The 27,276-nt window shown below is 44.1% G+C and overlaps 1 protein-coding gene across 1 annotated transcript in view; it reads left to right on the top strand.

Annotated features, from left to right (window-relative positions):
* The window catches only part of Atg1 (serine/threonine-protein kinase unc-51-like protein Atg1), a 180,701-nt gene that overhangs the window by 40,738 nt on the left and 112,687 nt on the right, over positions 1-27,276 (top strand). Inside the window, exon 2 of the mRNA XM_080276333.1 lies at positions 5,081-5,173. Within this exon, the coding sequence (XP_080132459.1) occupies positions 5,081-5,173 (93 nt within the window). The remainder of the gene's footprint in view (positions 1-5,080; positions 5,174-27,276) is intronic.

Genomic DNA, 27,276 nt, shown 5'->3' with positions numbered 1-27,276 from the left:
TACCACCTCCAGACGATTTTGTGAACTTTGGATACCAGGTAAACCGTTCGTTGCGACGGGGTTACAGTCTCTATGAACTCCTACACAGTCGGATTTCTCTCCCAGCGCTGAATGTGGCCAGTCGTCGTGCATTATAATGTTAAAACTCGTCATCGTATTGAATTGGTTGCGGTGGTAAGAAATTTAAGGAAAGATAGATTGGATGCCGTGCTCTTGAAGGAAGTAGCTAAATAACATATGTACCGTATACAGTAGAAAGGTTAATGCATAGACTGGAGGGATGGATAAGTAACAGATACCGATAGATTGGTAAAAATAGGCGAGTAGATAAGTAATTTCTTGGATATATTAAAAACACCCTTGAGTATAGAAGAAAAAATAAAGATTAATAAAAAGCCATTGACACTGATAAGTAGATAAACACGACTGATAAGTACAGAAGTATTTATCGGTAGAACCACAAGGAGGCAGGATGGCGCCTGTTTCCTTACTGGCCTTATGAGAGAGAGAGAGAGAGACAGAGAGAGAGAGAGAGTGAGTTTGACATTAGCCTGTCATACTAGTTCCTGCATAGATATAAACCCAACACAGTGAATGAATAGATAAAAGATACTATCAGATAGAGTGATAATGAAGTAGGTTGACCGCTTCAGCACGACGACGTATTTTGTTGTATTCTTGCAGTCGATAATGTTTTGTAGCTGTAGTTTAGCGAGACTTCGAAATCAAGAAGTTAAATAGAGCCGTTTGTAGCCCCATCACTGTTATCGAGGTCTTGTGAGCTGAAAATTGTCTGGAGATATTATGTAATACGTCATCGTGTTGAAGAGGTGAAATATTTGCTTATTAATCTGTCCACCCATATCTATACATCCAGCAGAACAGTAATTAATCTATCCATCTAAATATATGTACTTGTATAGGTTAGCCTACCCATCAATATACCGTAAATAATCTTTTTACTTACATCTTTCATTATACCTACACATAGACATCCATCCATGTGCGTAGTTTAGCCTGTCAGTGTGTTTACCAAGGAACAAATACCGTTACATAGCGGTGAACGGATGGAACAACAGGGAAGAGATTCATTGATTTTTGCATGTGTTGTGGTGTGGAGGGAAGCATCCAGACCCTTGTTTTTATTTTTAGCCCGGCCCTGAGAGCGGCAACGTGGGGTGGCGCCAGGGTGTCTCAGGCCTCAGTCTGCCAGGCGGCGGGTGATGGGCTGGGGGCAGGGTGGGGGAGGGGCTGGGGGTTGGAGCGAGGCGGACGGGGCTGTGGCTGTGGGTGCGGGGAGGGAGAGAGCCTGGGGAAAGGGCAGGGAGGTTGAGGAGGGGATGGGGCTATGATAGTAAGGGGAGGAGCAGGGGAGGCTTTGGGAGGGGGAGAGGGTTTTGATAGTGGGTGGGGGAGGGGAAGGGGAGGCTATGATAATGCGGGAGGGAGGGGGCAGGGTGGGCTATGGATGGGGGAGGGGCTGCGAGAGTGGATAGAGGAGGGATACGGAAGGCTGTGGGAGTGGAAGAAGGAAGTGGCTGTGGGAAGGGAGAGGAGGCTGTGTGAGTGGATGGTGAAAGGGGAAAGGGGCTTTGGATGTGGATGGGAGAGGGAAGGGGGCTACTGAAGGAGTGGAAGACAGGGTGGGGGAAGTAGTAAGGAAATGGATGGTCTGGGAATGAGTGGCAAAGGTGGTGGATGTGGTAGGGTGCTGAATGATTGGGGTTGGGAGTGATGGATAGGGGAATTAATGAGGTGGGTGAGGGTGTGAGTGGTAGGTAGTGGATGTGGTAGGGTGCTGATGGGGTAGGTGGGAAAGAGGACGATGAAGGAATAGGTGAGGGATGTCAGTGCTGAAGCGGTGGGTAAGGGGGATGGTTGCTAGGGAATGGGTGGAGACTGGAGGGCACTAAAGGAGTGAACGGGGTGAAGGGTTCTATAGGAGCTGGTGAAGGCGGTGAAGGGCAGGCGGGAGTGGGTGCCAGAGTAGTGGATGGGGGAAATAGGTGGTGGGTTGAGGAATGGAAGCTTACCATATGTCGATCCGGGTAGTTGTTGAATGCTGGAGTCAAGAGATGTGGATACGAGTGTTGGGTGGAGAATGGGGATTGTTGAGAGTGGTTATATGGTGTTTGGGTGGTGAAATGAGGATGGTGAGGTGGTGGGTGGGTGAGGGATAGTGTGGCAGAGAGGATGACCGTTAGAGGAGAGAGTGGTGAGGGGGTGGGGGAGTGGGAGCTTGTGAGGAACTGGATGGAATTCAATACTTGAGGGAGTGGAAGCTCGTTTGTGTGTGTGTGTTGTAAGGGGAAGTCTGTTCTTAGGAAACTAAAACTGACGGTAAAGAGAATCAAAACAAATCTTCGTCGTTTTAAAAGAATTAAGAAAAGGAAAGAGGAAGGAATGAAAAGGTAGGGTATGTGGAAGGATATACAGTGGAAGTTGTGCAGCAGTGTGGAAGAGATGGGGGCGTGTGTGGGTTGGAGTGGAGGGACGGTTGTGTACAGCTGAATAAGACCACTAGAAGGGTATCATGTGGGTTGGGTAGAGGCGGGTGGATTGAGTGATGGGACAAGATGTGGTAGGTGGGTGGAAGGAGTGGGGGAAGATGGGAGTGGAGCTAGAAGGAAGAAAAGGATAAAATGAGAGTGGAGAGAGAGGAAGGAGAATGGAATGGGTTGGGTGTAGTGAACAGAAGGGCAGTTGCGAGAGAGAGGGAAGGAAGGGGGAAAGCGGAGGGTAGAGAGAGAGAGTCAGGGAAGGAAAGGGGTAAGGAGGAGTGGAAACTGGGTGAGATGGAATGAAGTGCAGATAGGATAGGAAGGGTAAGATTGAGAGAGAGAGAGAGAGAGAGAGCGAGAGAGTTGGAAGGGATTGAAGGATGGGGGGGAAGGGGGAAGAGAGAAAAGAGATGAGATGGAGTGGAGAGCGTGATGGAAGGAAGGATGGTGTACCCATGAGTGGAGAGGAGGGGTAAAGAGTGAAGATGATGATGGATGGATGTAGGAGAGGGGTATGATGGAAGAGGGTAAGGTGGATAAAATGGATGGGAAGTATGGTATGGAGTGGATAGGACGCGGGGTGCAGAGGGTGGTGTGGTGTGGGGTGGAAGGAGGAAAAAAATAGGATATGGTTGACCTGGGATGGTGTGGCATGGAGTGGATAGAGTGAAAGGAAGGACTACCGTGGATTGGAATGGAGTGGTGAGCTGGTGTGGGAAGGGAGGTGTGAACTGGTGCGGGAAGGGAGGAGTGAAGTGGTGTAAGAAACATCATCTCCGGAGTTCCTTTCATATGTCGTCTCCTCTTCCTCTTTTGCAATTCAGTACACATTCTCTCTCTCTCTCTCTCTCTCTCTCTCTCTCACACACACACACACACACACACACACACACACACACACACACACACACACACACACACACACACACACACACACACACACACACACACACACACACACACACACACACACACGGTATATTTACGAGTCATGATTTCAGTGCCGTCAATTCTAGCTGAGGAGATTATAATGTACCCTTATATTAACCTAGTGTGTATTATGAAAGTCGGACATGAAACTACTGCAGTGCAACACAATACACCTTTACAGCTTTTGTATTTTCGTATTTATGTACCGGTACTTGTCTACTCTCTTGTCGTCGTATTCCTACTCAGCATGGCAATTAACACCTTCACAGCTGTTACGTAATGGTTTAGCTCGTTATTGCCTCTTCCACATGATCTTTTTGAACTTAAGAAAGACCTTTCGTACTGGCGTTACAGAACATTATACCGGGTATCAAACTTTCCGGTTCCAAAAGCCTCCTCTAAACTGAATAATATTGCATGGAGATGAATAATACCGGTAATACTGATAATAGCTATTGAAGTGTAATGGGAGTGAAAGGGTAAGGTGTGCCCTGCAACCCACCACAAACCGCTGTGCACGTACTCCTACCTGCCGCGCACGTACCTGTAATCACCTGAAGTTATAGGCTACGGTACTTTTTTTTTTTTTTTTAGCTTAGATTTTCGTTTCTTCTATTTGGATTTAGGTAATTTATACTACTGGTCACATTTCCCAAACAACTGAAGCCTAGTATGAAGTGCAAAAGCTTTCTCTTGCATTTTGTCAGTAAGCCCGATATCAAAATAGATTTGGCCTTGAAGGTACGTAGTGAAAAATATTAAGCTAACCTAGTTGGATAGGCTTCCTACATACTGTAGGCCCTAATCATATAGTAAATACCATAACCTACCCGGTATCGTCTGTGCCACTGCTCATTTGCTAGTCCACTTACTTACGTACCTAGCTACTTACCTGCCAACTAGTCTACATACCTACTTATTTACCTACCTACCAAAGATACCTACCTTCCTACCTACCCACTAGTCTAGCCTTCCACTTTCCCACCTACGTACCTACCAACCTACCCATTTACCTCCTCAAATCCCTTGCAGCTGTAAAACCCTACATCAGCCTTGAGCCCCTCCACCCCACCATTGCGGCCAACCCCGTGAACTGTGAACTTTTGTCAGCCAAGTTCGCTTCATTATTAGTGTCTTGAGCCCCACACTGCACGCTAGAAAAGGTGGCAGCAGCATGAATACCTGGTGTAATATGGCACCGTGTGTGTGTGTGTGTGAGAGAGAGAGAGAGAGAGAGAGAGAGAGATTATTTCACACCTGTAACTTAATTATATATATATTTTTGAGTGCGCCTATTTTCCGTCTCTCAACAGTCTAATATCATTCCTGTCCTTAAAAAAAATAAAAAATAAAAAATAAATGTATTTTCAGCCACCCTACAGTTTAACAGTCACGTGTACGCTTAAGTAGGTTGGCCTACTTACAGTACATACGTACTTCGTACATACCCTACCCAATCATTCATTTCATAAACACACACACACACACACACACACACACACACACAGTAACCACATCACTTAGGTATTACGCTGATATCACTACTCCCCACACAAACAACAGCAACAACAACAACAACAACAGCAACTACTACTACTACCACTAACATTGATACCGTATTACTAACACTGATATCACTTGCTCCACAGAAACCGGATTTGACTGTGGCCATCAAGAGCATAACAAAGAAGAACATCGCCAAGAGCCAGAATCTCCTCAGCAAGGAAATCAAGATCCTCAAGGTAGGGATTGGTTTAGTTTACCCTCACCTGTACTCCCATCCCGTTTTCTTTGCACGTGTCGCGGTCGTATTCTGAAGGGTGCAGCGTATTTCCTTCTCCTGAGCGATTTATTTGGTCGTTGCTCTCCATTTCGCTTTTGTATGTTACTGATGCAAACACGGACTATATTAGAATGGTATTGGTAGTAGGTATACAGGGGAATATCAAGGTGTTATACGGAAAATAAATCGCTAGGGAATTGGTGTTATATCTGATACAGCTTTTTACATAGTGGTGATGAAGAAAATAGGAATAGATTGGAGTCATTCTGATAGAGCGTGGAGTATTGTGGTATTGGAGGGAATGCGAAGGGAGAGGAAACAGTCTGATGCATGAATTGTAGTGGTATAGGAGAGGATAGGAAGATACCGAGGGCATTCTGATACAGCTGTGTATATAGTGATGTAGAAGGAAATAACAAGGGATAGGAGAGATTTTGATAGAGTGGTGGTTAGTTCCCATGTCATTTGGTTATATGTGTTTGTGTGCAGGTGTGGCCGTGATGTATTTTTTATTTTTAAACGTCGTACTACGTGTTCCTGACGCGTATGTTTATCAGTACGTGAGAGTGAGACGTACTTGTTCGTTTTAATGTGTGTATTGTATCGTTATTGTGATATTGGCCGGTATTCTTGTGGGTTGAGGAAGCTCTCTAACATCTTTTCCCAAGCGATTTTATTTTGCTTATTAAACCTTACTGCCCTCCTCTGTGTTACATAAATCCTTCGAATATCACCATACTCTACACAAATAATATACAAAAGGATATTGACCAGCCATATCTGAAAATAAATTGCATAGGAAAAAGTGTTAGGGAACTTCGTTAACCGACAAAAATAAGTGCCATTGTCTCGGCGGACTGTCTCGTAATTTAGGTCACAACTATTGCAAGTGACTTTCGAGATTTCTTAAGTCCTCTTTCGTAGCTATTTATTATGCTTAATACAATTCAGTATCTTCTTATATATTAATAATTCAAACTATTTCGGTGCAGGGAGTGATAAGGTGTAATTTATATCGCACAGTTATACATTATTATTCTCTTATATTAATGATGCTAAGTGTTTCGTTAAGGGAGTAGTTAGGTGTAATATGTAAAATAAATCGCAGAGGAAGAAGTACTGCGAGGTCTCCGAGGCACGTAGGATAAATTTGCCTGTGACTAGAGAAGAGATGTTACGACGTAGGCCAGACCGGAGCAGAGTTGTTGCCCTTCAAGGAAATCTAAACGTCGCCTTGGTGTGGGAGCTTCGGTTTCAAGGACAGCTTGTGTGGTGGAGGGATAGAGAAGGGGGGGAGGGAAGGAGGGAGCTGTGTAGGTTAGGTGGTGGGAGTAGACAGGGGTGGCAGTATTGGTTAGCTGAGGGGGCGAGGGGAAGGTGGTTAAGGAAGTCTTTGTTGAGCTGTTGGGACACTAAGCAACCAAGTAGGACTATTGTATTTATTGAAACCACGCTGATATCAATAAATTTTATCCTGTGAAATTATCCTTACGGTACACATAAATTCACAAGTCCATGGTTCATTGAGTGGTACATTGTGAAGGATATGACAACAGTTGCGGGTGTCTGTAACATATCATTAGTGGACAGATCACCCTGGTAAAATGTTGCTTTAGCATTCCCCATGCTTACGAGGAGCCTGCTACTTCTGACCTCTATAAAGGGCCTTCTGAGCTTAACTGTACATATATAATATCCAAAGACCTTGCTGGGTACTAACAAGAATAGAGGGGCGGCCACGCAGTAATGGATGTAGTCTGCTGGCTACGTTAGAGTACTGTACAGTATACTGAAGACACGTGGTACGAAAATCACCAGACCCAGGTATGTATCCCCTTTCGAAAAATATTTGGCACGCTTAGGAGAGATGAGCTTTGAAGTGGTTTGTAGAAGTAAGACCGTGTTCATTTGTTGGTGTTTGTAATTTTGACATCCTGATCCGTGTGTCATATTGCAATCCAACCAAAAATATGCCTGTATTTGTTTGGAGGGTGTATAGTCGTTAGCAGTAGAGTTCCGTTCATCCTCTACCCCTCTTCTCGGCTGAAAGGTTGGTTGTTAGGGGTTTCACTGCAGAAGACTTATGTTAGTAATTGGTTGGATTGAAGCTTTACAAGACTCCAGTGTACGGTACGAACACCAGCGACGTCGTGAACTGTTCCTTCTACATTCTAGCAAACCTTCAAGCCACAACTTTAGCAATGGACAGCAAGTCATCGTTCGGTGTGGAAACCTGGCAATAACCACCCTCCAGCCAGTGGTGAGGGAGGGAGGCGAGCGGAAACTTTGACTCGCGAGTGTACAGTCGTTATGAAAAGTTCTGTCGCTTCTCCTGCCTTTCTCTCCGCGGACTCTAAAAATCGGTGAGTTGGGCCTCCAGCAAGCAACGCTAATGACACTGATCCAAGGGCTGTTAAGTTATCAGAGTCATTTGCTGCGGATTAACCACACTGATTATGAAAGTTCGTGGAGAAAAAGCAGGAGAGGTGGCAAGACTTTTGATGTCGATTGTACCTCGCACAGACACCACATTCATCCACACAACCATTCAGCTTGTCCGCCAGACAGTGATAATGTTTTTGCTGGTGCTAACTCCTGACCCTCTGTAACCTTCGCCAGCCTCAGCCAAGGCCTCTCTCTCTCTCTCTCTCTCTCTCTCTCTCTCTCTCTCTCTCTCTCTCTCTCTCTCTCTCTCTCTCTCTCTCTCTCTCTCTCTCTCTCTCTCTCTCTCTCTCTCTCTCTCTCTCTCTCTCTCTCTCTCTCTCTCTCTCTCTCTCACACACACACACACACACACACACACGAGCCCTCTACCTCACAGTTTTCGAAAGTACAGTCGCATTTCAAAAATTATATCCAAGCCGTGTGGAAGCTTATGATGTTTGGGTTGTAGGTCAGTGCTTGGTGAGACAGCGTGCATATTGATGGGTATTTTGTTATCAGTACAGTGTATATGAGGTTATAATCATCGTAATCATCGTCATAACATTAGTTGGTAAAGTTGTAAATGGAGTAGCTAGTTAGAATCCCAAAACAGGATTAGTAAAATACAAAATTGAGTTCGCAGCGAAATGGGCCATACATTCATTCACTCGTCATTGTAAAATTCTATATAAGGTAAGAGCCTAATGACGTCACGATATGTTTACCTAAACAGGATCGGTTGTGGTGGTGCTCGTGGTGGTGGTGGTGGACTGGGTAAGGTTTTGGGTTTGGGAATGTGTGGTAGCGCAGTCTGTTCCGGCTGTTGCAAAAGCAGTTTTTAAATATGAATTAGATAGCTGTTCAGGTCTTCATTGTCTCCCCATTGGATCCTCCGACACGTCATTAAAACATCACCAAGAACACCGCACCGTCAAACCTGAATGTGGTGTCCTTAGTGGCTACGGTATCACAGTAGCGGTGGTGGGTAGAGATTCCTAAATATCAGATGTGTGTATGCTGCGGAGAATCAATCCTCATTTGATATGTCGTAAGTAAACTACTGTACCGTGTCCCGAGTTGGACGCATGAAGAAAAGTAGCCACTGATACTCTTGTTTATGACTGCCTCGCACTTCATATGCTGGAACTCAAGTGTTACGTGTGAAATAAGGTAAAAGATATGATTACACCATGGTATTCAGGAGGGTTTTCTGCATAGGATCAGTTAAAAAAGTTTGTGCGGTAATATAAAATGCGTAGCTAATGAACAGGGGAAGACACCTGAACTAAAGAAAGAAAGAAAAAAAAAGCTCATAGCCTAAGCATATTCCTACATACCGTAACTTTACTTAGTCATGTTATTATTAGCTCTCTTATTGTCATACTGCATTTTTTGAACTGCCATGCTGTTCTATACGTGTGTTCCGTTAAGTGGTAGCTTTGTAAAAACTTGGCTATCACTATAAGTGTCAGACTCTCGTTAGAAGGAAATTTTAAAGAAAAGGAAAAATGGAGAGGACAGAACGTAAAAAAAGACATTTTTTCTTTACCGTAGCTAATTACGCTTACTGCCAGACATTATCGAAGTGGAGGGACTTCTCGTAGTGAAGGGGTTGAGAACACGTGGACGTGGAGTCCACAGTCAGTATTCGGAGTAGGCCAGAAGGGTAACGCGCCAGGTTTGTTACCAGACTGCCAAGAGTAGACTTGGCCCGAGTACTTGTTTGCTAATAAATATTTGGTGTTGACCCAAGTTTTAGCAGAGTTCGGTTCTATAGAGAGAACACAACCGCGACAGATTTGGCAGTTTTCACCTTGGCAGCGTAGGCTATCCCGTGTTTCAGTGTTTTGGTGTTATTGACGTGGACCGAAATATGATGCAGGTTGAAGTTTTTGAATAGAAGATATTATTATTCCATTTGATGTTTTAGCATGATGAATGGTTTTTAGTCAGAAGCCGTTCCGAAACTGGGGATGCATGGAGGAGAAGTGAAAGCATTTTACCGGTACAAAAATTTACCCCACTACCACTGAAACGAATAGGTACTGTACCCTACATCATTTTTAAGAGTTGCACCTTGGGCCAGGAAGCACGGGTCCACTGCGGGATATAGTTGTTTACCAACATCGTTTCATTAGACAAATTAACCGTGAAATTAAGTAGATCCATTTCAGGGCTCTTTGATCTAATTCATGGCATGAATCGGAATGAAAAAGTATTTGTAGGTAAATTCCTAGTTTCCTTTTTGTACCAGTAGTCTATGAAAAAATTTGCACGGCATCTTACAGAATGTGCAGTTTGCGATGAGGACCCATGCTGACAGCAGTTAGGAAAAGTTAGTTGGGTGTTTGGGAGGTGCGTGGATTAAGCTTCCTGTAGGCCAGGTTAGGTTAGATTGGGCATCTGAGTGGGATTTGGATTAGGTTAGGTTATTTTAGAGTAGACTAGGTTAGGTGTGGTGTTTGGGAAGTGTATGGACAGGATGAAGTAGTTACTGTAAGATAAGTTAGGGTTGATTAAGTGTTTGGGATGAATATAAAGTATGTTATGTTAAGGTTCTGTTCGTTTGGTTGTGTGAAAGTATGTTGTTTTAGTTGTCTAGGAGGTGTGTGGTTTAGGCTGGGTTAGGTAAAGTTTGTGTGTGTGTGTGTGTGTGTGTGTGTGTGTGTGTGTGTGTGTGTGTGTGTGTGTGTGTGTGTGTGTGTGTGTGTGTGTGTGTGTGCGCGCGTGCGTGCGTGGTGTGGTGTGGTGTGGAAGGCATGTATGCAGAGGAGACATGAGTGTGGTGGGGTGGGGTGGTGGGAAGCACTGTTAAGAGTAGAAGCAGATCAGCCAAGGTTAACCACTTGCGGCGTCTGGCAGTATATCTCAGTCACGCCTGCTCCTTTTGTGTGTGTGTGTGTGTGTGTGTGTGTGTGTGTGTGTGTGTGTGTGTGTGTGTGTGTGTGTGTGTTTGTGCGTGTGCGCGCGCAAGTTTATAATGTAGCGAAAAGTCCCGACAGCAAACAGTAAGGATAGAGTAAGATACCCTTCCCGCTGATTTGCAGGATATTTTGCAGGTTTCGGTTACAACTTACTATCTTGTGCTAATGTTTCTTGTTCCCTTATGTGTTCCAATATTAATTCCAACATAGTGATGGCAAATGGTTCATCGAGCAAATGTATGGCTCTGGTAATTCTGAGTAAGTGGTGGCAGTCAGTAGCTTCATTAAGTAAAAGGGTGGGTTGCTATACCTCTGTCACCTTAACCTGGCTGAGATTCTCGTGTGATTGCAGCTTATTTCCCATATCTGAGTGACAGAAAAAAGAAAATGCGACGGCTCTGCATCCTTTCCATAGCACTTTTTCATAACGAGCATTGTATTGTAATGTTAATCTCTTGTTCCAGCTCATTCAGCCTGGAGGGTATGCAGTTTTAGACCAAGTTAGAGTGAAGAGAGTATAGTGGCAGAATTTCTTTTCCTCATTTTGTGTCCCAGTGCTGTGATCCTTCTACTCTAACTTGATCCAGATTTTTGACCTTTTGCAACTTAAGTCATGTAGCTTAATGGAAGAATAAAACGATGTTATGGCTCTACATCTCCATAGCACTTCATCATGACTAGCATAATATCTTCGTGTTAATCTGCTCTTACAACTCGGTATTCAAGCTGGAGTAAGGGTAATTTCAGGCCAAGTTAGAGCAAAAATGGTCCAGTACAACCATAGGCTACTACAGTGATGGTAAAGCCAAGTAATTTCATTGTGTAGTGGATTGGATAGCCAGGGAGCTAAATCCTTGTCCCCATTTCGTCCCAGTGCTAATCCTGTGTTAACTGTTCAGCGCGAGGACATCTTTTGTTGTGTTTTCCTGCTTCCTTCATGCAATTTTGTTCAGCCATGGAGAGCCCCCTGGTAGTGATGGGATAAAGGAAGGTTATATCTAATCCCCAATTAAAGAGAGAGAGAGAGAGAGAGAGAGAGAGAGTCGGCAAGTGGTAAAAAGAATATGAAGCACGTCGTGGTACAGAATGGGTTAATAATGGTAAATATGTTCTGAATGGGCTAAAAATAAGTTTAATGGGTTAATAATGGTGAATACTTGTAAATTCTGAATGAGTTAATAATAATAATAATAATAATAGGTTATGAATGGGGTAATAATGGTAAGTACGTTCTGAATGGATTAATAGTGGCAGTAGGTTCTGAATGGGTTAATAGAGATAAATAGGTCCTGAATGGATTAATGATGATAAATAAGTTCTCATTGGGTTAATAATGATGAATAGGTTCTGAATGGGTTAATGTTAAGAGGTTCTGAATGGGTTAATAATGGTAAACAGGCTCTGAATGGGTTAGTAATGGTAAATAGGTTCACTGAGCAAAGGGGCGTGCAGCAGTGAGCCACAGTGCGAGGCTGGGGGAGAGAGAAATCGTGGGTTGGCAGTGAGGCGGACTGTTGAGGTGGTTGCGGTTATGCGCCACTGCCACACTTTCTGCACACCCGCTCTCTCCACCTGTGTGTACAGTACATACGCTCACGCAACCCCCTTCACACACACACACACACACACACACACACACACAATATGCTAGCGTACGCACTTACGCCCAGATACAGGTGTGCTCTTCTACGTACACCCTGATACCTGTTATGGCGTACACACACACACACACACACACACACACACACACACACACACACACACACACACACACACACACACACACACACACACACACACACACACACACACACACACATTCACGGGAGATAGCCTATAAACCTCTATTTTATGTCTGTACTGCGTGGTTGGAGGTTACTTGATATAGTCACTGGAAAAAGAATGCAGGGTAATGTTGAATGTCTTTATATATTATTTCTTAGTATCTGCTTCCCTTTATCTGTCAGCATGTCTCAAGGATATTTGTATACCTGCTTACTTACCGTCGTTTAAGGTCACATAAAGGCATAGTGCTAGAAATGGAATGTACTGAACGTTAGTGTTGAGACTCTTTCTATGTTTTCCAGTGTTGAGCTGTATCTCTGTCTATATTCATCCGTATCTTCTTCCTGTTTCTGTATGTGCCGTATCTGTATATTTATCTACGTGGGGTGTATCGGTATTGATTTCACTGACGCTGCATCCTGTTAGGGGTGGCCTCGACTGAACCTTCCCCAACACAATACCCTCACCCACTTTGTCTCTCCGCCTTGCTCTCAGTCTGGTGTGTGGAGGGGGATACCAGTGAATCTAATAACTGAGTAAAATCAGGATAGATAGAGACAGATAGGTTGATAAATGAGTAGACTGATAGACTGATCGATAAGCAGGAGCGAAGGGAGGTAGAAGATATGGGTGCACGCCGGATACTGTAGATAGGCAGACAGAGATAGGTAGAAAATAGGTAGATAGGTGGGGGGAGAGAGAGAGAGAGAGTGCGCAGTTTGACAGGGCATGTAGAACAGTACAGTAAAGACTCACCTCTGTGGCGTCTCAGATTACCGGCAGAATAGTCAGGTTCTTACCCCCTGCTCTCATTTACTCGGAGTATCGTGCAGATGTAGCTTGTTCACTTGGCTGCCTCTTAGCTTACGTCAGGAGGTGAATTAGCTCAGGGTAGATTAGGCCAGTTTTGTTTTGTTTAGGTCAGCGTAGATTAGGACAGTTTAGTTTTGTTTATAGTTAGGTTAGAGTAGGTCACGTTACTCCTAGGTTAAGTGCAGTCAGGATAGGTTAGGCCAGGTTGTAATTGCCTTGGATAGGTTAGATTGGGACAGGTAAGTGTAGGCTGCGGGAGGTTAGGTTGAATTGTGGTAGATTGGGATGAGTTGGGTTGGATTAACATAGCATACGTAAAGTAAGGCTGATTTTTCTATTGCTGTCGTACGAATCAGACTCCGGGTGTAGGCAAGATAGGCCGTTCCTTGTGTAGGTGAGGTTAGGGTAAGTTAGGTTGTGATTAGTTTGATTTGGGTAGTTTAGGTCTGATTGTTAGGTTAGATTGACTGTACATAAGGGTTATATAACAGGTAGTGTTCCTGTGACACCGCGGCAGAAAAGGCGGATCACAATTTACTGAACAGCCCATAATGCCCGTGCCAGAAGGATGTGTGTTGCCGCGTAGTGTAGTGTTGTGTGTGTGTGTGTGTGTGTGTGTGTGTGTGTGTGTGTGTGTGAGGGAGAGAGAGAGAGAGAGAGCTTGCATTCGTACGTGTGTGAGTGCGTGCGTGCTTGTGTGCGTGCGTGCGTGTGTGTGTGTGTGTGTGTGTGTGTGTGTGTGTGTGTGAGAGAGAGAGAGAGAGAGAGAGAGCGTGCATGCGTACAGTACATGTGTGAGTGTGTGTGTGTGTGTGTGTGTGTGTGTGTGTGTGTGTGTGTGTGTGTGTGTGTGTAAGAGAGAGAGAGAGAGAGAGAGCGTGCATACGTACTTGTGTGCGTGCGTGTAAGAGCATGCATACGTACTTGTGTGCGTGCGTGCGAGAGCGTGCATACGTACTTGTGTGCGTGCGTGCGAGAGCGTGCATACGTACTTGTGTGCGTGCGTGCGAGAGCGTGCATACGTACTTGTGTGCGCGCGCGCGTTTGTTTGTTTGTGTGTGTGTCGGGGGGGGTCTGTCTGTCTGTCTGTCTGTCTGTCCGTCTGTCTGTCTGTCCGTCTGTCTGTCCGTCTGTCTGTCTGTCCGTCTGTCTGTCTGTCCGTCTGTCTGTGTGTATCCGTCCAGGTGTTTCTCCTTGGGTACGTTCACTGACCGCCCACCCCGCCGCCCACCTCCAAACACCCGACTCCTCCCTCGCCCTACCTTAACCTCACTTCACACCCACCCCCCTTCCCCCATCCCCTCACCCCTCACCCCCTCCCTCGCTTCCTCTGTCCCTATCCCCCCTTGCTCTCTCTCTCTCTCTCTCTCTCTCTCTCTCTCTCTCTCCCATTACCACTGCCACCGCCACCACACTCACCCTCCCCATCCTTCCCTACCACCACCACCCTCTTCATTGCTTCCTTCCTTCCAACCTTCGCCACCACCACTACCCTCCCCTTCCTTCCCACCACTACTACCAACCACCCCTTCTTTCCTTCCTTCCCACCACCACCCTCCCCGTCCTTCCTTCCTTCCCACCACTATCCTACCCGTCCTTTCTTCTTTCCTTCCCCTCCCCTTCCTTGTTCCTTCATTCTTTCCAACAAGCACCACTCACCCCTTTCTTCCTTCCTTCCAACCAGCATCACCCACCCCTTCTTTCATACTATACCTTCCCATTCCTTCCCTCCTTCCACTCCCCCGCACCACCACCCTTCCTTGCCACATTCGCACCATCATCCTCCCCCTCCACCCCGCCTCTCCTTCCTCCCATCACCCTCATCCTACCAAACCCTTCTGCATTCCCACTCTCTCCTTCCCTCATTCGTGAACCATCTCCTTACACCAGAATCTTAACGCTCTTTCCCGTCAGCATCATCGTTCCGTCCGATCTACTCTCCATCCTACCGTTACTCCCTTCCACTTACCAGTCCACCAGCTTATTAACTGGATTCGTTGGGAGAACGCCAGAATTTCGATAAGAAAGTTGGCTCACCTTATACACCTTCCTAGTGCCCCAACACTTTGGTACGGTATATTGTATTTTGGTTTGGTCATCATATTAAAAGAGGAAAGCTTCTGGGCATATAAATGTAGTGGAGTGAGTACAACGGAAGATAAATAATAATTTTGATGCCGTAGATTAACAAAACAATCGAAGACTATTTGGAAGAAATGAAAATGTTCAGCGTAACAGTACACAGATTACGGAGGGTCTAATGTAACTATACAGAAATTTCAAGGAACGTGGTGATAGGCAATGCCAAATTTCATTGTATTACAAGGGTCGGTATTTATTGATAAACATTTCCATTCAAATATAGCAATGCTTTTCTTCAGTAGAGTTGTGTATTGCCTTGCAGTGAAACCGGTGGATTGCAATACAAACCCTACCACTTAGACGTTGCTTGTAGAAGTATCAAGCCTCTCATTCTCAGCTTGATGACTAGTAAGTTTTTCCTCCAGTCCTTGTGTACGACAATCACGAAACATGGATATAGAATTAATGTTAACATTATACTTTTCGTATAGATTAAAACAGTGAAGAATAGGCTACATTTTGCATTCTTCATGTGTGGCATTTTTTTTTCTGTAATGAATGGTGGCCATTATATTTTCGACCAGGTGATGGGATTGATGGATTAAGGACTCCTTACTCAGGATGAATATCATACATTTATAATATCCTTCCCTATAGCCATTGCCCTCGGAAGACGCAATAGCTCTGTTGTTCTTTGCTTTCCTATTTTTCTTTTGCACATTCTTCTTTTCCTCTCCGTATCTTCACCCTCCCTTCCCTCCACTGCAGCAGCACCACCCTCCTTGCACTCCACCCTCTGTCACCACCATCTTTGCACCCCCACTACTCTCCCGTTCCACCCGCTTTTTTGCATAGACTGTACCGTTTCCACACATTATCACCACCTTCTGCGTACACTACAACCCCCTCCGTCCACTCACCTTCCACCATCCTTGTATCGCCCTATCACCACCTCTCCATCCCGTCCCCACTCCACCCTCCTACCATCGTCATTGCCTCACCCTATCACCACTTTTCCATCCTATCCTTCCTCCATCCTCCTACCATCATCCTTGCTCCATCCAGCCACCTCTTTTCCATCCTGTCCTTCCTCCCTCCTCCCTTCATCCTCCTGTCTCCTTCTCTGCTCCACCCTCTCACAACCTCTCCTCCACTTGCTCCCTCCACCCTCCTACGACCATCCTTGCTCCAAACTGTAACCACCTTTCTTCCCCATGCTTTTCTCATCCCACCCTCTTCCTCCACACGGCAAGGACAGCCTGACGTAAGCTTTTTTCTTTGCTGCACCCCTCCACATCCTTCTCCCTTCGTCATTCCTCTCCCCTCCCTCATCCCGCCTCCTTTCTCATCCCTCCTCTTCCTGTGCCCCGTCAGCCTCACACCCATCCCTCTTTCCCTCTTTTCTTCTCTCGCTTCATTCCTTCCTTCTTCCCACAGTTGTTCGCTCAGTGTATTTATTGTACAGTATTGATATCCATATATTGTGGACCCTTTTTCTCCTGTATCGTCCTCTTAGTATTTTTCTGCATTTTTCGTTGATCCTTACCCAGCAGAGGCTGGTGTAAGCCCCCTTTTTTTTTTTTTTTTTTTTTTTAAGGTCTGGACAACGGAGCAACAAAGAGTTTCTCCTTTCACGGAACTTAGCATTGGAAAACACGAGTACCATTTTACTTGAGCATAAAGTGATAAAATGCACCGATATCGTCCTGGAAGCGGGCTCTTGTCGCTGTTCGAATGTTACTGTACGCCGATACTCTGTTACGTCTGCAACAACAACAGCGTCCTCAGTACTGCCGGATAGCTGTCGGAGATATGTACTTTGAGGAAATGAAGCTGGGGTCTCTATACTTTTTTTTTTTTGAAACACAAATTTGCCCTAAAATTCCCATCTCTAAAATACCTAGTTATGGCAGTAGATTTAAACAAGAATATGATGTTAGCCACGAGAAGTGCTGTGAAAAGGATGTAGAATCGTAGTAACTACTGTCTCTGCCACTGAGCTGCGTGAAATACGAGTAAATTGCAAAAGAACGAAAATTTGGGCCAAGGTAGGGTAAAAACAGTATAGTTGTCTGCCTGGTTGTGCATGTCGAGTGTGATGTTGGTGGCAAGTCTGAATCCATGTTGTACTGTACTATATAAAAATATAGTAATGTTGTAAGAGTACCGTACTGCACCTCACGTACTTCATATCGTATTTCACGGAAAAGTGGACGCTCAGCCTTAAAGCCCATGAGTCCAGTCCAGTCACGCCGAACTAAGGAAAGCGCCAACCCTACCCAAACTTGGGCATCATAATTTCCACTGTATCCCAAAAGCCTTTTGCCGGAGAAGGACTGGGATTGGCTTTTGGAGGCTGAGCTGTTCTGTAAAGTAATAATGCTACTCAGATCGACAGTAGATGGGTAATGTACTTTCGGAAATATTTCGCGTAGGCTACATGTCCACTGTGTGGCTCTTGTATCGCTGAGTGAGTGATATATCAGTGTTCCCCGCCAGCGTTGATGTGGCGATGCCTGCTTCTGTTCATGTTGATGTTATAGTACTGTGAACTGACTAGACTAGATATTCTTTTCACTCTGTACATGCACAAGGTGGGGTTTTCTGAACTTCTGTTTGTAGGTTGGTTCTGAAATTACTCTGCTTGACGATAGTGTTTCTAGACAATCTCTTTTTGGTGGGATTTCTACGACGTTGCAGTTTGTTGGTAGGGTTTCAAGGACGTTTCTAATTATTGGTGGGTTTTCTGGGATTCCCCTTTGTGCAGTTTGTAGGATGTCTCTGCTAGTTGGTGGGGTTTCTAGGACGTCTGGTTGTAAATAATAAGGGCTTCCCGTACATTTATTTTTGTCACTGGAGTTTTAAGAACGACTTCCTTGCCGGCGTTACATTTTTCATATGATTTCAGAACAGTTCTCCCAGGAAACCAGGACCTTTTTCAGGTGTTATTATTGGCGAGGGTTTTGGGCCTGGTTTAGCGGTGTGACCTTTGCAGTAATGACCCTTTCTCGTTCATCTTTCTAACTGAATGACTCGCGATGTATACCGGTATATCGTTTGTGTCAGGTGTGTGTTGGTTTATTGGTAAGTGTGTTTATGTATATTTGTGTGTGAGCTTGTGTGTATTTATGGTCATATTTGTCTGTGTGCGCATGTGTGTGTACATTTTTGCTAGTAGTAATAGGGAGGCGTCAGTAATGGTAAGCAAGCAATCATCTTGCTCATAGCATAGGAATCAACTGCAATACGGTGCAGTCCAGATTGTGTACTGTTATAGCTATACCGTTTTAGAATATTGATACTCTTGAACATACACTTGTATTCAGGTTGAGTTTAATTTTTTTGTCTTCCCAATGTAAACCCAATGTAAACCCAGTGTAAACCCAATGTAAACCCAACTAAGTGTAAACCCAGTGTAAACCCAACCAAGTGTAAACCCAGTGTAAACCCAGTGTAAACCCAACCAAGTGTAAACCCAGTGTAAACCCAATGCCTCTTTGTGCAGCCTAGCTACTCCCCCACATTGGCCTTGACCTACCTCCTCGCCCTCTGCCAGGTATTCCAGTTGTATACAGCCCACAGTCAGTTACTTTATTCATTCCATGTTTTTTCTTTATTACGGTGCAAAGGAATAAAGTGTTGATCATGGTACGAGGTGGATACGGTACGAGGGTAGATAACGGTACGTATGTAAAATGTCAAACCATTGAAATCAATATGTAGAAATAGTACAGTAGGTTGGACTTGTCACTTCTTGGTGTAAAGTCGATAATAAACAGTGATAGCAGAGAGGCAACCAAGAAATGGGGTAAGGGAAAGAGTCACGGGTAAGCTCTAACTAGTATCAGATAATAGGGATGAAGGTATGAAGAGCTGGGATGAAACAGTCTTAACATCCACCAAGTTTGAGTGGAGAGAGTTGGTTGAGGCCTTTGTCTTGAGCAAACTAACGCCAGCGTATGACAGTGGCTGTGGTTTATGGTGACACAACATCTTGGGAACTGAATCACGGCCATTGTGACGTTGCAGCGGGAGATCATCCAGCCTCAGCACAATAGCACAGCCGTTGATCACACCATGTCATGCTTCAGAGGAGCCTTGTTACACACACGGCAGTTATTAGTAACTTCTTCAGGCCAAGGATCTATATTCCCACTTGATTCTTGCTCCCTCTCTGCGAGTATGTTTAGGCCCTCGAGGTCGAAAAGACAACCACATGCTTATTGATATCGTCTGGCACTACAAGAATAGAAAATGTACGTCCTCGGTGTGAAAGGGTTAGCGTTGGATGCGTCTTAATGGAGAGAGAGAGAGAGAGAATCAGTGTGAGATGATACTTCCATTTATTGGGGGTGGAAGAAGCTTTAACTTCACATGAAGGTTCTCACACCTGAACTTAACAACAATAATAAAATCATCATGTTGCTATTACTGTGTTTAGAGCTTTTATTTATAATCTTTTCGCGTTGCAGACGCTTTATATATAAATATATGTAAATATAAAATAATTATATATATATATATGTATATATATATATGTGTGTGTGTGTGTGTGTGTGTGTGTGTGTGTGTGTGTGTGTGTGTGTGTGTGTGTGTGTGTGTCAGCAAATAATCATGAGCAACACGTTTCATAAATATGTTTATATCCACGGGGGAAAAATGTTTTTTTTTTTTGCCTGTGCTTATCAGCATGTGATTTCTTTTTCCTTGTGCTTATCAGTCTGTGATTATAGCGTACTGTCTATGACGTCACAGAAACGAGTACTGGTATCTGAGGAGGGCTCTGCCACAGTTTGGTGAGATGGCAGTTTTCGGCTGATCCATGACAGTGTCTTATTGTACCCGGTTAGTAGACCATAGTTTCACATAGTTACGAACCGTAGTTCCATGAATCACTTGGTTGTACGATAAGACAGTGTTTTGTCTTGCAGTGGACTGTCATAGGATGCTGCTGCTGCTGATGATGATGATGATGACGACGATGATGATGATGATGATGATGATGATGATTCGCCTTGCAGTGGACTGTCAGAGAATGATGATGATTCTGATGATTTAGTGGGCTGCCATAGTCTGGTGATGATGATGATGATGACTGGCTGCAGTGGATTAGGGTCTCTACAGTGGATCAAAAGTGAACCAGCTGCTGGTCATCCTACCCAGGCCTCACCCACTGACCTCTGACCTACCTGCCTATGGAGCTTAAAATAGTATTAAAGCTCCTTGGGCCTAGAGACCCCATAAAACCTTTGTATTTGCCGCGTACCTCACCCATGGGATCTGAGGGACGCAGGTGGTTGGTCCAGAATAGCAGAATCGGGAGAAAAGGATTGTCCAGAGGAAATCGTCCTCCAGCCGAAGTTGAGAGGGAAACAGAACTGAAAAGGAGCACTTTATAAGAAAATAAATTTAAAATATTTTCCTTTAAGGGATGAGGAATATTGAGTGCGTAATGACGAGATTATGGGTAACATCCTAGCGGGATTTGGGGGAAGGTATAAGACGGTGGTATTGTGTTGGTTAGATTATTTGATTGTTGCAGGTACGATAGTTTGTGAGCGTTCACCCCACAAACTCAGTGGCACTCTGAGGAATTGTAGCTCATCACCGGCCTAGAGCTCACCCCTAATGTAAAGCCAGTACCAGATCGACCGAGCCACCGAGTCCTGTTTAACGATGTTGCTCCGTATTTGCATCCTCCATGACCAGAAAATGATAGAAAGCATGTAAAGTCATTATCGTCATCATTATCGTCATCGTCTTCACCACCACCACCATTACTGTCATTTATTATTATTATTATTATTATAACAACTACAGTAATTAATAATAATAATAATAATAATAATAATAATAACATCGTGACCGTGCTCAGCTGAAGATTAGAAGTTTGATAGCAACTTATGGTGGGAAGGGTCTTGGGGAACTCGTGCGTGAGAGTGGAGGAAGGTTGAACAGTCGACCTTGAACCCAGAGAGAGAGAGAGAGAGAGAGAGAGAGAGAGAGTTGATATATGGAAAAAAAAAAAAAAAAGATACCGTAGCTACTTATATCGTATCGCAGACCTCCGTTAAAAGTGAAGTACCCTGTTTTACCTGATTTAATTTTTCACCTCGTTTTATAGCGGACAGTATCAACAGGTGTTCAGTACCCAGCCAGGTTCTGTACCGTCTCCTACTTACGACCTATTCGTGCTGCCAGTCTTCCACGTTAGCGCCGTTGCAGTAGAGGAGCGGGGGTACTTATGGGTATTAGCGAGGGGTCCAGTGGGAGATAGGCCAGGTGATGTGTAGTGTGGGTGGCAGTCCTTAGCTGCTGTTGTGTCTGTCTGCGTGTAGACATGGTAAATATTGTTCTATCCACGATACCCTCCTCATGTAACCACTTCTTATTCATTGTAATTATATAGTTACTCTCCCAAAGCTATTTTAACTTAGACACAAAATCTTCCTCCATTCCTCCCCCTCTCCTCCTCATTCCCCGCCTTTGCCAGCATTATCTCTGCGTCTGTCGTCCTTTAATTTGCTGCATTTATCCATTTGAATGTTCATATCCGGTGTTTGTTTATATTCATGTCGAGAGTGAAGGCTGTGTCCTACGCGCATCTCAAGGACCTACGTCTGGCTACTGACAAACGATTTGATTCAGCTGAGAAGAGACCCCATGAAGCGAAAGACTTAAACCAGCATCATGGCACCAGAAGGGTTCGAACCCGCCATCAGTAGCAAAGTGCCCCACACCAGCGGCCTCTAGTACGGTACACGGCACTAAATCTTGTCGGAACGTTGGCTTGGAAGTGGATACCTGTTTTAAGGCAATCAATAGGTGATGGTCGTGGAGAGGGAAGCCTTCACGCGGTGACACCAGTATTATCCCTCTCGGTCTCAGAAGAGAGGATGGTGGCTTGCAGGAAGGGGGCAGCTTCAGCCGCAGTCCATCGTGTTCATTTTCAGAAGAACCTAGAGTCACATCAACAGCAAGGCGATCGATAGCTATTGTCGTCAGGATTAATGTAGCAGGCGAATGCAGTATAATTCAGTGATAATTGAAGTGTTTTCGTGGTTAAATACTATTGTGCGTGTGTGGCAGGGGGGTGCTTCACCTCTGTGCAGGATTTGGAGCGTAAATTTGGTGCTGATAGGTACGTTTAGGTTGATTAGATGTACGGTAGCCTTATATAAATACAGCCAGCAGTATGGGTATAGTTATTATTAAGTGAAAGTGCTGTGTATTACTGTGCTTAATTTGGGCAACACCATCAGTTAATTATTTGATGGTAGGGTATGTTACAAATGATCCATTTTAAAACCTCGTCGTATCCATTTCACAGGTGTTCAGTAGTTACGTAATAAAATAAACGAGTTATGAACAGTGGTTAGAACCGGCATAGTCTGTTCATTACTGCTACATTATTATACCCAAAGTGGACTGAGTTAGTGGCCGAGTATTAGGCAATATCAGCTTTTTTTTTTTTTTTTTTTTTTTTTTTTTTTTTTTTTTTAATTGAACTGGATGGAAGAATGGTCGTTCATATTTATACGAGTAGGGAATATGACCGTTTTAATTTATATTTATTTATTTTCAGTCAAATCGATATCATTTCATGGAGGAATTTCGCTGCAGCTCAGATTTTATTGCCCCTTTACCCGCTGCTTAACAGTGATTGGTGTAAGATGGGTGTGGTTATGATCGTTGTAGCCGAGCTGTGATTCGATAGCGGTGACTGGCTGTGCAACGCAGTTGTTGGTAGTGTTCTGGCACTGAGTTATGTTGGGTAACTTTCATGATTGCCTATGTTCTTCACACTATCTTGACCCAAAAAATCTCTCTTGCAGTTTTTTCACGTAGCTCGATGATAGAAAGAGGCACTACTGCGGCTCTGAATTTTGGCCGTAGCACTGCTTCATGACTAGCATTATATTTTAGTGTTACGGTAGTCTTTTGGTACAACTCACAACTCAGTATTGAACATGGAGAGATGGCAGTGTTAGGCCGCGTTAGGGTAATAAAGTCGTACTTGCCATAGTGTGTAGATGATGATCATGTCCACTTGAGTGACCACATAATATAGTTTCTGCAGGTTTTCTTCCACAGAATAACATCGTTTGGCAGGTACCAGAGAATGGGCTTAAAGTACTGTATGTCCTTTCTGTTAAAAAAATAATCTTATATCTCGAAGTTTACGTTCGACATGTTAGATGTGTATTTGCAGCGGTTAGAAAATAATAGGGTACAGTGTGTGAGAGGGAATAATTAGTTATTATGAGACGCAGGGTATGGGAGTTATAGACTCAGTGTAGTGGTGTGTTATGTCGTGACTTATTCCCCATGGACCTGACCCAGCACATGAATACATTTGTGCTAACCTTGCGTGGTGTATCCGCTCCCCTCCCCATCCTCTCTCTCACCGTCAATACACTCCACCCACCACCACCCAGCAGCGGTCGCACCATCACACCTCTGCACACGTACCACTGTCATCTGTCTCAGTGTACACGACATACTGTATGCTCAGAAAAAGTTGTCTTAGTTCAGGTGGTCTCTTGCTATTTGTGTAATGGCGCAATCTTTTGTGTGAACAACTGTAAATAGACACCTGTATCCCGCAAGGTTCCAGAGGAGATTCAAGAGAACTGCTTGTTCTCACCTGTGTGTGAAATACAGGCAACAACATCTCTTACAGACTGTTATGTCGAGGTGGCATGATGTTATTCACCTTCTCCGAGCCTCACTTACCATAGTTTAGGGTACTTGTGTATATATATATATATATATATATATATATATATATATATATATATATGTGTGTGTGTGTGTGTGTATATATTTAGCATTTGATTCTTGTTTGTCTCTATTTTTCCGGACACAACCCAGTGCTTGTGTTTCCTTCTGGGACATTGAGATGCACATGATCCCTCTTGTGTACAGTACTGGCGCACTGAACATCCAGCTTGCCCTCCAAAATGACCAAAACATCATTTGACACCAGACGTGCTGACGTCGCATGCTGCTTGAGTGTAACAAGTTAGTCCATGTACTGTAATATGTACAAGCAGGAGTAAAGATGCTAGTCGGTAGTTCGTGATTGTTTACCTGCGATACGACGTGTAAGCCTTACTGTGATGCTCGAAAAGGACTAATATTTTATTGACTTACCTAATTATCAACACATTAGTTTTGTGGTCAGTCTGAGAGCTGTCTTTTATAGGGACTTCATATCACGTCCATTTAGGACGAGGCAAATCAGCTTAGATTCATTGATGTCAAGTTATGTCAGGTTAGGCCACGTAGTTGTAGTAAAATAAGAATAGGAGAGAATATAATAATTGTAGTACACATGTTGATCGCTCGTAGGTGTCTCCTGTGTGAGAGTACACTAGGTTCACTCTAATCCATTCCATCCACGTCGTCAGAACCATCAAGGCCACTTCAGGTCCATGCAGATAGTAAGTCCACTCAAGGGAATTAAACTCAGCCAGTCCACCTGAAATAAATTACTTCATTAACATTCGGGCTACATCAGGTCCAGGCTACTGCAGGATCATTTAGGCCACACTGAAATGCTTGCAGTTTTAAGGCCATTCTTGTAATTTTAGGTTCAGTTAGGCTAATTTTGGTCCATTTAAACAGTTTAGGTCCATTCAAGCAGTTTAGGTCCATTCAAGCAGTTTAGGTCCATTCAAGCAGTTTAGGTCCATTCAAGCAGTTTAGGTCCATTCAAGCAGTTTAGGTCCATTCAGGCAGTTTAGGTCCATTCAAGCTGTTTAGGTCCATTCAAACAGTGTAGGTCCATTCAAGCTGTTTAGGTCCATTCAAACAGTGTAGGTCCATTCAAGCTGTTTAGGTCCATTCAAACAGTGTAGGTCCATTCAAGCAGTTCAGGTCCATTCAAGCAGTGTAGCCTAGGTCCATTTAAGCAGTTTAGGTCCATTCAAGCTGTTTAGGTCCATTCAGGCAGTTTAGATCCGTTCAAGCAGTTTAGGTCTTCAAGGTAATTGGGTTCATGAGCTGTGTTTAGAGTGGCATGAGAGACTTCGTAACACCTCTTCTGTAGCGATTTGTTTTTTTCTTTTCTTCACATTGCACATCAGTATTCTCTGTTTGGTATGGATGCTAACCTTGCCAATATTAATGCCATGTAAAGAAAAGTCTGTAGAATATTAATGTGTATTGCTCAAAATAAGTCGCTTAGAAAAAGATGCCACGAAGCCTTCTGTATCACCTGGGATACGGCCCGTCCGGTGTGGACTTGGAACCTGCAGTCAGAATACCAGTACCTCTCCATTGGCCTGCCTTTTGCCGACACCAGTAGACGTATTTGTTCAGTTTAACCCTTTCAGTGGGGCGATTTAGTATTTAATTCTTGCCGTTAGTTTAATCGACTGACAGATTTATTCAGGGTAGGGAAGGTTTCTAAGAGTGAAATGAAGTAAAAACAGCAACCACTCATTCAAAATTATGCTGTTTTTCCCCTGACCAAGTTTGTGCTTCCGCTTGATGACTTTCTTCCACTCAGGTGAAAGATTAAGAATATTTTAAGTGTTATGTTTTTCCCCTGTTCTATGCTTGTTCATTCCTGTAGCTACCACCAATTCTCATTAAGGATACACTATGTAGCTTACCGCACCTAATGATGGAAACAGCGTTGCAGTTCTAACAAGACTAAAACAGCAAAACTTCAAACTGAATGAAAGAACTCATACCTGTACGTACTTCCAAGATTCGTTTAGTTATGAATGCCGGTGTTATTCTACTACATGATGGCCTTCTTGAAAGTGTTGTGCTTTTTTTGTTACCGTAATAGAAGTGTATTGTGTAGCGTCCCCTCCTGACGTTGCCACTTTCCTGCTCCGCACCATGCAGGTGAAGTAGGGTAGGTTTTCTGTTGATAACGAGAATGTGTACCGGAACGTTATTATGCCGTAACGATAAATAAAGTGTTAAACAGTAGTTTGAAATGTATCTATAGATGGCAGTTTAGAAAATGTCTTCATAGAGAGAGAGAGAGAGAGAGAGAGAGAGAGAGATACAGTGTGTGTGTGTGTGTGTGTGTGTGTGTGTGTGTGTGTGTGTGTGTGTGTGTGTGTGTGTGTGTCCACATTCCTGTGTGTAATTCAGTATGAAAATACGGCAGATAGCAGTGATGGTGTTGATGTTATGTACAGTTTCATAGTGCGGTATTGGTACTTTAACGGTACTGGTATTGGAGAGCTATACAGATATGGTAACTCACCGTGTCTGATGATCTGTGATGATATCCCTGAGGTACGGTTGCGTGTGTGGTGATGGTGATGGTAACTTGCTGTAGATCGTACACGACGGAACTTTTGTAGTGATAATGGTGGTGATAGCGGCGGTTGTCATGGTAGTGATGGTGGCGATAATAACGTGTACTAACAGAGGGTGGTGGTGGTGGTGGTACAAGTAATGATAAATGTGTAGGTGATGTGACAGTGCTTCTAATGTGGTAACTTACTGGTGATACAGGTAAGAGTTTGCGATGGTGGTAGTTCTGGTGTAATGATGATGCTTTGGGAGATGGTATTATTAGTATGATATTTGATGTGCTGATATGGTGGTTGTAGTGGTGAGTGGATAAGGTAGCCTAGCGAAGGTGCTAACTGCAGAAATGTTATGCTTTAGCACGCGTGTGAGCGTGCTTGAGAAAGCCATTTGGTTTTTAGTACCGGTACCGTATCTTCGCAACAAAATTTCAGTGTGGGGATATATATTTTTTGAACACACACACACACACACACACACACACACACACACACACACACACACACACACACACACACACACACACACACACACACACACACACACACACACACACACACACACACACACACACACACACACACTCTCGTAAGGTAAGGCGAGTCACTTCCTGATATTGTTCAACTGATATATCATGCTTTCTCATAAGGTAGGCCAGTACTGGTCGCTATGATATTCTGGCAGTTAGTACGTATAGGCCTTGATAATTATACCGTATGCAGATATTGGTTGCATGTTACTGGATACGTGG

The sequence above is a fragment of the Coenobita brevimanus genome, chromosome 65 (assembly GCF_032717465.1).
Source record: "Coenobita brevimanus isolate Jiangsu-jjx chromosome 65, ASM3271746v2, whole genome shotgun sequence".
Classification (NCBI taxonomy): Eukaryota; Metazoa; Arthropoda; class Malacostraca; order Decapoda; family Coenobitidae; genus Coenobita; species Coenobita brevimanus.
Note: the sequence above shows the minus strand (reverse complement) of the source record. Positions and strands in the feature narration are given on the sequence as shown.